The sequence below is a fragment of the Myotis myotis genome, unplaced genomic scaffold (assembly GCF_014108235.1).
Source record: "Myotis myotis isolate mMyoMyo1 unplaced genomic scaffold, mMyoMyo1.p scaffold_m19_p_6, whole genome shotgun sequence".
Lineage (NCBI taxonomy): Eukaryota > Metazoa > Chordata > Mammalia > Chiroptera > Vespertilionidae > Myotis > Myotis myotis.
The window spans coordinates 121039-131833 of record NW_023416368.1 but is presented as its reverse complement, the minus strand read 5'-3'; the positions used below and the strand labels follow the sequence as shown (position 1 = coordinate 131833).

Below are 10795 nucleotides of genomic sequence, written 5' to 3'. Positions count from 1 at the left end.
GGGCCTGCTCCCGGCGGCATGGGGTGAGAAAGTCTGAGTCACTCGGTGGCGGCTTCCCGTGCACGTGGCTGGGACACAGTCAGGGCCTCTGGTTCATAATGGCACCCAGCGCCGAGCACAGCTCACAGATGTCTGTTGATGGAGTGAAGAAACAGCCCCAATTTGATCAATTAAGGGAGGAAAGACCCAGGAACCAGGAGGTCACAGTTCAATTCCTGGTCAGGGCACATGCCCGGGTTGTGGGTTGATCTTCAGTGTGGATCATGCAGGAGGCAGCAATCAATGATTTTCTCTCATCATGGATGTTTCTCTCTCTCTCTCTCTCCTCTCTCTCTCTCTCTCTCTCTCTCGTTCCCTTCCTCTCTGAAATCAATAAAAAATATATTAATATATATCTATATCCTATATAATAAAAGCCTAATATGCAAATCAGCTGAATGATGGAACAACTGGTCGCTATGATGTGCACTGACCACCAGGGGCAGATGCTCAATGCAGGAGCTGCCCCCAGCCTGCAAGCCCCAGGCCGGCCAAGGCGGGTGCCAGTGGGGGCCCCCTGTTTGCCCTGCCAGTCACCCTGCAGAGAGGAGACTGGAGGCGGTGGTGGCAGGGGCGGGGCTGGCGAGCAGGCAGCGCCAGGTCGGCCAAGGCAGGTGCCAGCGGGGGCCCCCCTGATCACCCAGCCAGTCACCCCCCAGATTGGCCCTGACCACCGGCCAGGCCTAGGGACCCTACCCGTGCATGAATTCTGTGCACCAGGCCTCTAGTATATATATTTATAAAACAAGAAAAGGGGCGGCGGAGGAAGGAACTTGGAGAGAAATGAGGCCTCTCTGCTGCCCAGGGAGACGGGCCAGGACAGCAGCTCGGTGTGGTGGGAAGTGTCCGACTGGGTGCTGTGGCTGAGGGAGGCCTCTCTGGGGAGCCCCAGGGTCTAGGGAGGAGGCGAGCCCCACCTGAGGCTGGTGCGCCCTCACACACCTGCCCACGCTACGGACCCTCGGCCCTGCCCCTGCACCTGGGGCGGGTCCCCCTTCCTTCCCAGGAGGGATAGGCCCTCCCTGGCCCTGCAGCCCCAGCTCCGGAGGAGGGACACCCCCACTGTTTCCAAGTCCCGGGCCCAAAAACTTTGCTCCGCACGCAGGAACCTGCACGCGTCTCCAATCACTCCGCTCGCAGTGCCTCCCGACTTTGCTAATGGAAACCTGGTGATCCATGACGGTGAGTGGCAGACACCTGCTCCGGGTAATGTGGCATAATGTACATATCGGTGATCAATCAGCGGATTTGCAAGAGAGGCATAAACTACTTAATTATAATTACGCCGGCACGTTGGCGTGGTGGCGGCGACATTTGAATAGGTCAGAGGCAGCCCTCGCCGTGGTGTTGTTTGGTATTAAATGCCACTCACTCTCAGGGCTGGGAGCCCTTCCGAAGTCGCAGGATACCATGCGCTGGCAAATTGAAAATGTCCCTTTGCTTTTGCAAACATGATTGATATCCTCTGCAAAACAAATGTTACACCTTGTAGTGCACGGATCCCGCCGCTGGGGCCGCCCCGCTCCGAGCAGCCGGGATCGTGTGCCCAGGAACGGCGGGCGGAGGTGCCCAGCAGCACCCAGCTCCTCCCCAGGCCAGGCCTCCAGGGATGGTCTCTTCCAGGCAAAGGCTTCACTCACCAACAAAGCACAGGAACAGAGCAAGAACCCGGGAGATAAAATGCAAATTTTATTTGCTCAGTTGGTAGCAGAAAAATAGACCTTCAGAGGCTCCAGATGCCATAATACCTATGCCTGCTTCATGTCACCTCCCACGTACACGTATGTCCAGCACAATGTGCTGTGTTCACCACCCACATACACGTATGTACAGCATAGCCTGACACATGTCACCACCCAGGTACACGTATGTATGTACAGCCTGCTTCATGTCACCATCCAAATTACATCTGGTATAGTTTAAAACAATGCTTTTAGCACCGCCAACAAGGGATATAAGTAAGGAGAATGCAGCCAGTCGCACAACACACACCTCCGAGCACACGCACACACAGGGGCACATGCCTGCCCCTGGCCCAGCCGCTGCTGTAGACGGGGGACGAGCGTGAGCCTGGCCTCCCAGCCTGGCGGGCAGATGCTGCAGTTGGCAGGGCCGGGTGGGGGCGGCCGAGGGGGCGCTGGCGGGGGGGGGGGGGGGGGGGGGTGTGGGCGGTCGCCATGGAGCAGCCGCCTCTCTTCTGGAACAATTAAAGGAGCACCAGAGGCCCTGTTTGGGGGGGCGGGGGGGGGGGGGCGAGTCCTCTGCTTAAGGAAACCAGGCCTGACCAGAGAGGAGGCCAAGGAGGGTGCCTGCATTTACTCTCAGCCGCCTTCCAGATTCCATGAAGCAGCCACCAAAATTTTGCGTTTACAAAATTAGTCAATCATCGTCATCATCATGGAGCGAATCAGATTAGGTGCCATCCACACTCAGGTTCAAATTAAGCCATGGATAGCAATTAACTGCAAAACGGGCTGGTGAAAAACGGTAAGATTGTTCAAATAGGTTCACTGTACACAACTGTGGTTTTTTAAATGTCCATCTCTACACAGTGATTAAATAATTTACATTTACAAATGCAGCGAGCCTGCCTCCAGCGCTCGGAATTGTGCACCCCGCACAGTGGAGGGGGCTCTGTCTCCGCGGCTATGATGTCAGGGGTGGAGGGCACCGACTGAAGGGGCACTAACTCCTCTCAGAAGAATCAGGAAAGTGAGCTTTGCCTCCACGTTGTCCCGGACTTGGACCCCCCTCTTCCTTCCTTCCTTCCTTCCTCCCTCCCTCCCTCCCTCCCTCCCTCCCTCCCTCCCTCCCTCCCTCTTTCCTGTGAAAAAGTGCATGGAACGTCCTAGACAATCACCAGATATTCTGCCCACAACCGCAGGTGTATCTGGCCCTCACAGGGGCACCCAGAACCTGGGCCGCAGTCGGGCCATTAGTACCTGGCGTCCGCGTTTGCACTTTGTTGTGACTTGTCGCCTGCGAGGAGATGCGCACTGACTCTCACCGAGAGAGCGACTGGCAGCCCCGGTGTGGCCGCCTGTGACCGAGTGAGCGACCCAGGGCCTGTTCCCATTCCCTGTGCAGACGGACGGACGGACGGACAGACCAAACCCTTAGGCGCAGCAGGGAACCTGCCTCTGCCGGCCAAGCCAGCACCACGATGCGTGCGATGCGCACCTGCCCCAGGTCTGCTTCCCTCCAACCCAGGCTCCTTTCAGACCCAGCGCGCCCGCAGGTTTGTAAGGTGCCGGCAGCGCCTGGCTTCTCGGCTCGATGTGGGACTGAAATCACCCCGAAGACCCCAGGCAGCCCCGCGGGGAGCGGGCAGCCGCGGCCCCTCACAGGGCCCAGCAGTGGAGGCTCGTGGGCTGGGCTCCCTGCCGGCCGCGCGGCGAGCCGGGCCTGAGGACCGGGCCGGGGGCGGAGAGGATGTAGTCGATGCTGAACTTAATGTCCTTGTGCGGCGCCTTCCCCGGGGCGGGGCCGGCCGGGGGCGGGGACTCCCTGCGGGGGGCGGGGGACCTGGGGGCGCAGGCAGGCCCCTCCGCGCCCCCCGCGCCCTCCGCGCGAGCCCCCCGCGGCCCCTCGCGCGTGGCCCCGCGCCGCCTGCGCCGCCGCCGGTAGTTGCCGTCCTCGAACAGGTCCCGCAGCGACGCGCAGCCGCCCGCAAGCGTCCAGTAGCTGCCCTTGCCCTTCCCGGGGCCCTCGGCCCGCGGCACCTGCGCGGCGGCGGCGGAGGTCAGCGCGGGCTGCCTCGGTGCCCCCTCCCGCCCGCTGGGCGCCCTGAGGGCGCAGGGCACGTCCGGGGGGGGGGGGGCGTCGCCCATCAGCAGGTGGGGGAGCCCCGTAGGCTAAGAGTGAGCTTGGCAGCAGCTGCCGCTCCCCCCCCTCCCCATCAGAGAGGACCTGGCCAGGTGTCCCGAGCCCGGGCCGCGAGGGGGGCGCTCAGGGGACTGGGGTGGCGGGGACGGGGGTGGGGACGGGGCGGCGGGGCAGGGACTGGGGGACCCACCTTGACGAAGCAGCTGTTGAGCGACAGGTTGTGGCGGATGGAGTTCTGCCAGGCGCGCTGGTTGGCGCGGTAGAAGGGGAACCTGCGCATGATGAAGTCGTAGATGCCCGACAGCGTCACCCTGCCCGCCGGGCTCTGCTGAATGGCCATGGCGATCAGCGCGATGTAGCTGCAAACGGGGCGCGTCAGGCCCGCGGGCGCAGGAGGGTCCCCAGGCCGCCCTTCGGGGCGCGGGTCCCCTCCAGAGGCCGCCGAGCCGGCCCTTCCCCCGCTCCCGGTTGGAAGGGGAGGGCGCTGAGGGCTGTGGGGGGAGCGATCCCTGGGGCTCCCTGCTCCCCGCTGTCTCCCGACCCCAGAGAGGAAGCTCTTCCGTCGCCGGGCAGGGCCTGGCTGTCCCCGCGCCCACCACCGACCCGGCCCCGGTCACCTGTACGCGGGCCGCGTGAGCCGCTTCTCCTCGTCCGCGCTGCCGGCCGGGTAGTCGTCGGCGTCGTAGTTGAAGCAGTTGTAGGGGTACTGCGAGCTGTCGAACATCCTGGCGCGGCCGCCGCCTCCCCACGCGCCCGCCGGCTCAGGTCTGTGCGCACGTCCTGGCGGGCGGCGCCGACGGCAGCTCTGCACTGCGGGTGCTCTCCACCAGAGCTGGGACCTGGGCCCTGGGGTCCCCACCCGTCCCCACCCGTCCCCACCCCGTTCTCTCGCATCCAATCCCAGCGCGGGGGAGGCCCCGGCCGGCGCAGTGGCGGAGGGGAGCGAGCGGGGCTCTCCCTGACCCGCTGACTGGGCGGGAGAGAGGCAGGATGGCGCTGGGTGGTCTCGCGGGCGGGGCGGGCGGGCAGCGCTTCCCTCCCTGCGGCCCCAGAGTCAGGGGCTGGTCCTCCCGCTCCCTGCGCCGGATTTATCCGGGGGCTCCTTTGTCCCGCGCCCTGGGCGCCAGGAGACGGGTAGGTCTTCCCGCACAGAGACCCTGGGAGCGGACCCTCCCTGCCAGTCTCAGCCCCTCTCAGCCGAGCAGCGGCCCAGGCGGGAAGGGCGCCCCACAAGTGTGTCCCTGCCTGGGTCAGAGCCTGTTCAGACACATGGTCGGTCCCCCCCAGCCCTGGTCCCCACCGCTGTCTCTTACTGCTGGAAGGTGCCTGCTCTTGGGGCCCCCAGGCCGGGCTCAGCCCTGTGGGCTGGGTCTGCACTGTGCCCGCTCCCGTGTGCCTGGGCAACCACGCCACCAACCGCTGCCCCGTCCCTGGTGCCAACGCCCCTGTCCAGGGGTGTGCAGAGAGAAGGCAGGGGTGTCAGGACATTCTCGTGGGAAGTCAGGTGGGATCCTAAGCTGCTGGGGGGGAGCGGGGGCTTTGCCTCACCGTGGCTGTGTCACCAAAAGGTGTTTCCACAAAGAGTCTGCAGTATTCTGAGCCATGTCTGTGACTCTGCCTGAGGCCAGGAAGCCTGGGTAGAATTCGCCGTAAAGTTCTGCCTTCGACACTGCACCCTTAGCTCAGAGCGACCTGTGCCCCCAAAGCACCCAGAGCTGCCCTTGGTGCGGAAGGTGGGCAGGCCGCTGGGGTTGGTGGGCATCCCACTGGGGTTGACAAGATGTCACCATCGGGGAATGGGTCAGTGGAATCTCTGTTTTATTTGTTACAACAGCATGGAATCTACAAATACCTCAAAATGTAAACTTTAAATTAAACATCCTGCCATGCTCTGGGCCGGTAGAGCTCAGTGGTTGGGTGTCATCTCGCACCAGGAGGTCTCCGGTCTGATTCCTGGCCGGTCAGGGCACAGGCCCGGGTTGTGGCTCCATCCCCAGAGGGCGGCGCAGGAGGCAGCCGATGGTGTTTCTCTGTCATCCATCTTTGTATCTCTCCTCTCCTTTCCCTTCTCTCTAAAATAAAAAAAAAACCATATTTGAATCAGTTTAAAAAGCAACTAAATGAAATAAAAACCCTGCAGTGGTTGTGGAGAACAGCTCCTTCCAGGGCAGAACCCCAAGGTGCCGAGGCTGCGGGGATGAGCTCACTAGAGAGGGACATGGGTGCTGAGTCACCTGTTAGCGTCTGAGGGACAGAACCCCATCACCGCCCTCCATTGGGGTTTTCTTTGCTGAATGGTGATGCCACAGCCTCTCACCTGCCAGCCCTACCCCTCCTCTTCCTCTGCTTCCTCCCTCTGAGCAGCGGTGAGCTTCCTGGGAGCCCGGTTCCTGGGGCTTGTCCTCCCGGGAGCCCAGGGTCAGGCAGAGCCAAGGAGATGACGTGGCGGGAGTCGGCGGAGCACAGGCCTGTCCCCATCGCCGGCACCAGTGACCAGGGCTCTGGTGTAAAGTAGTGACATCAGGACGCCAGCCCCTGTGAGAGGCAGCGGCACCTGCTACTCGACCCAGGTCCTGGCAAGTGCCCCCGGGACCACCCAGACCAGCCCCTGTGGGAGGGGAATCCACATTGGCTCCACTGGGGGCGTGTTCTGTTCCCCCCACTCCAGGTAAAGCCGCCCCTGAGCACAGGCGCCTTCTGCACAGTACTTGTCCCGTCCCGTGTGGGGGCCCAGCTTCCGCGTCAAGGCCGCGCACCGGCCCGAGGCACAGAGGATGGAACCCAGGCCTGGCCCACAGCTGCTGCGATCAGCTCTGACTAGGAGCTCCCATTACCAACCCTACCCGCGCCCCCCCCCCCCCCACAGTGAAAAAGACTGAAGCAGAAACAGCGGGAGACAAGGAGGTGCCCACCTCCCAGCTGCCAGCTGTGCCCGTCTGGGGCGGGAACCTGGTCCCAAACCCCATGATGCGCTTGGTGACAGCCCTGGCGGATCCTGCTGCTTGTACTGAGGCGGCTGGTTCTGCCGGAGTCTATACGGCACAGGCAGCTGGTCCTTCAGTGGGTGTAGGCCCTTCCGTTGTCCCGTCTGGCTGACCCCTGGGAGCTGCCTCTACACCTGGGCCTGGGGCCTGGGGGCTCCTGGGTCACCTGCCAGCTGCTTCCAAACCCACCAAGAGGAAGAGCAGTTTATTTGAGCTCAACAAGGACAGAGCCACTCAGAGGAGGACAGAGTCGCAGGGCGGCTGGCGGAGCTCACCTGTTGGCCCCGCAGGAGGAGGAGGGCAAACGTCGGGTCCCGAAGCCCTTCAAGTGCCCGGGACGCGCACGGCACGTTTCCGGAACAATTACCATTTCAGCTCTGCTCTGAGTTGTTTTTTTAAATATGTTTTTATTAATTTTAAATATACTTTTAAAATTGATTTCAGAGAGGAAGGGAGATGGAGGGAGGTAGAAACATCAATGATGAGAGAGACTCATTGATGGCTGCCTCATGCACGCCCCCCCACTGGGGCCTGAGCCCGCAACCCAGGCATGTGCCCTGACCAGGAATCGAACCCTGACCTGGTTCCTGGGTCCTCGCTCGACCATTGAGCCACGCCACCAGGCTGCTCTGAGTTCTTACCGCACATGAACTCACCCGACTCACTGGCACCTCCAGGTGAGCAGACTGCTCAGCGTCACACCTCGTACCTGCAAAGCCAGGTTACTGAACGGACCTTTACCCCCTAGAAAAAGACCTGGGAGAAGTCGCCCTGAAGTAGAACAGTGTGACCTCTGGGGAGAGCACGGCCTGGCGTGTGAACGTATAAGGACGGTGCGCTTCTCGTGTAATGAAATGATCTGAGAATTCGCCGTGATTCCTGTCATATTTTCTGTTGCTGGGAACCAACTGCCAGGCTTGGCGGCTTCACCTGCCACCACCAGAGACAGACTCAGCGACACAGCGAGAGCCCTGAGGGCCACCCAAACCCACCCTGGAAGACAGGATGGCAGCGGGAGCTGGGGGCTGGCGGGACCTGCTGGTGGCGCCTGGGGGCCCATCTGCCCGCGGCTGAGGGTCCTTGCCTCCTCTGGGCTCTGACATCCTGGCTGCGGACCCTCAGAGCAGGGGGCCCGGCTGTGGCCTCCCTGCCCTGCCTTCCCAGGCCCTCCTCCAGGTGGCGCCGCGGGACTGGGCATGGGCAGCGCCCTTCAGTGCGGCCTCCCAGGCAGGGTGATTGCAGGGCACCTCTGGCCAGTGTAGCTGGGGAGGACAGAATCGGGCACCTGGGGCTTGGGCAAGGCTGACTGGAGCCCCACAGCAACCTGCCCCCCACCTGGGCTGGCTCTGGTGTGCACCCCACGCTGCCCGACCCCACAGCAACAGGGACGCCGATCCTGGGCACCTGGCCCTGCGGCCCCTCCCCTGCTGCTGTCATGGCTTCTCCCTACTTACCCCATTAGAGCTGCAGGCCAGGAGCTTCTCTGCCCACCCCCCAGCTCTCCCCCTGAGATGGGATGGACACTGAGCTCAGTTCCCAGAGGCCTGGGCCCCGGCTGGCAGTTCTCTCAGCCCACAGACCCTTCCTTCCAAATGCAAGTCCCCTGTGCATATGGGAACACCCCCCCCCCCCAACACACAAGGGCGGGGAGGGGGCTTGTCCTTCTGTTCTCCCAACAGTGGCCTGAGATCTACTTTCCTCCCCCACCCACAACCAGGCCTCCCTGCCGCCCACAGCCAAGGTTCCAGGCCCCTGGGTGTGGGTGTGGCCAGTGGCAGCTGGGCAGGCGGTGGGCAGGCGGTGGGCGTGCAGGCTGAGGGGAGCTGCTCCAGTGGCAGCTGGGCACCACTGAGGCGAGGCAGCACCCCAGGGGGGTGGCTGGGAGCCCGGCAAAGGCCTCTGGATCCTTCACCTGTGTGGCCTGCACTTTGGGGGACTGGCCCCAGGTCACTGTGAGGCAGGCACACATGGGTGCCGGGGAGGGCACAGCAGTCCACCGCCTGAGGTGGCCATGGTCTCCAGGCCGCGGGGGGCGACCTGGGTCCTCATCCATCTCAGACTTCTGGATGAGGGCTGGGGTCGGAGACGCGTCCTCAGGCATCCTGTCCCCACAGCCCACAGGGAGGGGTCACGCCCGGTCCCCATGTTCGCCTTGAATTACTGTTCATTCTAGCTGCCCTCAGAGCCGCCCCTCTGCTGGCTCTGTGTTTTTTTTTTAATACATTTTTTATTGATTTCAGAGAGGAGAGGGAGTGAGAGGTAGAAACATCCATGATGAGAGAGTATCTTGGATCGGCTGCTTCCTGCACCTCCCCACACTGGGGATGGAGAGTGCATGTGCCCTGACCGGAATCGAGCCTGTAACCTCCTGGTTCATAGGTTGATGCTCAACCACTGAGCCATGCAGGCCGGGCTCTGCTGGGTTCTTGATTCTCCAAAGTGAGCCCCAAGCCGCCGGGAGAGGGTTGGTTTCATTTCCCCCTGTGGTCTGACTTACGTAATCATGTTTGAATTCGTACCCACGTGTCTCCCTGGGCCCTCTGGCAGGCGCTGCCCTAATTGTGGACAAAGCAGGCTGCTCAGCTCTCGCAGGGACGCGTGCGTTCACCAGAGGAATTTGAAAGTCCTTTTCTTCATCTAGTTCAACCCCCTCAGCCCAGGTTCACCTGCCCTCCCCTCCGTCTCTCCTTCACACGGTCCACGGGGGCCCGGGGTGGGAGGCTGGGCGCCTGGGCTGGTGTTCTTGGGCTGCCATGTGGAGCGGGCTCTTGAATGTGAAGACGGAAAGGGGGTCAGTGACGCGACTCATGCCATCGAGCTGTCAGGCAGATGCGGTCCCAATGCCATTCCCCGTGATGCGCTCAGGGAAGGCCACACTAGTCAGTGCCTCGGTTGACACAGCTAGAAAATGGGCACAAACATCCGCCGCCAAGCAATCCCAGGAGCACAGAGAACACGGCAGGAGGGGCCGTGAAAGCCCAGGCCCCGAGCTGGCGTGAGGCCGTGCATCGTGGCCGCAGCGCTGACCCCGCCCGGAGGCCCACCGCTCACCTGACCCCACCTCTCTTCCCACCAGCAGCTCCGACTGCATTTTGAATTTGATACAAATGAACGCAGTTTAAAGCCTTAAGTAACATTCCAGATCCAGCCATGGAGAGCAGACCTGCTCCTCCACCTCATCCCCGTTCCTGCAGCGATGACGGGAGACAGGGACCTGGAGGGGACGCTCCCCAGCTGGGGCTGGTGCAAAGGAGGCAAGTGCTCAGCTGGGCAGGAAGATGTGGGGACAGGCTCTGGGGGCCGCTGATCACATCACCCCATCCGCACACATCACCCCATCCGCACACATCACCCCATCCGCACACATCACCCCATCCACTCCCTTGGGACACTTCCCAGACTGGTGTCCGACGGCTCTGTTGTGTGGGTGAGGCGGCTGTATCTGAGCTCAGCCCCGGGGTCCCAGGGATCCTAAACTGACCTTTGCAGAGTAACCTGACCCTCCTGAGCCCCAGTTTCCCCATCTGTAAAGTGAGAAACTAATGCTGACCTTGTGGCTCAGCTCAGACCAGAAATGCTTGGGGCCGGGTTGCAGGGGGCGGGAGGGGGTGGGATTTCCAGACTCTGCCCGGGGACTCTAGTGCTTTGAGAGCCCGAGGCTTACCTGACCCCTGGGCTCAGGCCGCCTGGTGCCTTGTGCCTGCACCCAGAGGTGCTTTGGTGACTGGTGGGATGAGCCTGGAGCCGCCAGGCAGGGCTCGCTGTGGCCAGATTTCCCCCGCGGCCAGCAGATGGGGGAAGCGTGTGGTTGGGGGCCTGGATCTCTTAGACCAGCCTTCCTGTGGCTACCACTGTCCCTGCTCCGCTGGGTAAACACTTGCCCACCCGATGCTACCTTCTGTGGCCGGCCTGTGCCTGGGAGGATCGCCACCCCTCTCAGAGCTGCC

At 62.5% G+C, this 10795-nt stretch overlaps 1 protein-coding gene across 1 annotated transcript; it reads right to left on the bottom strand.

Moving 5' to 3' along the window:
• Positions 1-3380: 3380 nt before the first annotated feature.
• On the bottom strand, positions 3381-4588 carry FOXL3 (forkhead box L3). The gene is made up of 3 exons (XM_036312455.1): positions 4482-4588; positions 4055-4223; positions 3381-3761 (listed from the first exon to the last, which is right to left on the bottom strand). Exons 1-3 carry the CDS (start codon positions 4586-4588, stop codon positions 3381-3383), a joined length of 657 nt encoding a protein of 218 aa, XP_036168348.1.
• Between the last annotated feature and the right edge of the window lie 6207 nt (positions 4589-10795).

What these genes read in the sequence shown, in the direction of transcription:
- FOXL3 (XM_036312455.1), bottom strand. Translation starts at nt 4,588, where the DNA reads ATGTTCGACAGCTCGCAGTACCCCTACAACTGCTTCAACTACGACGCC. An exon ending in CTCACGCGGCCCGCGTACAG is followed by an intron (nt 4,224 to 4,481) that starts GTGACCGGGGCC and finishes CCCCGTTTGCAG; the next exon opens with CTACATCGCGCTGATCGCCA. An exon ending in TCAACAGCTGCTTCGTCAAG is followed by an intron (nt 3,762 to 4,054) that starts GTGGGTCCCCCA and finishes GCCGCCGCGCAG; the next exon opens with GTGCCGCGGGCCGAGGGCCC.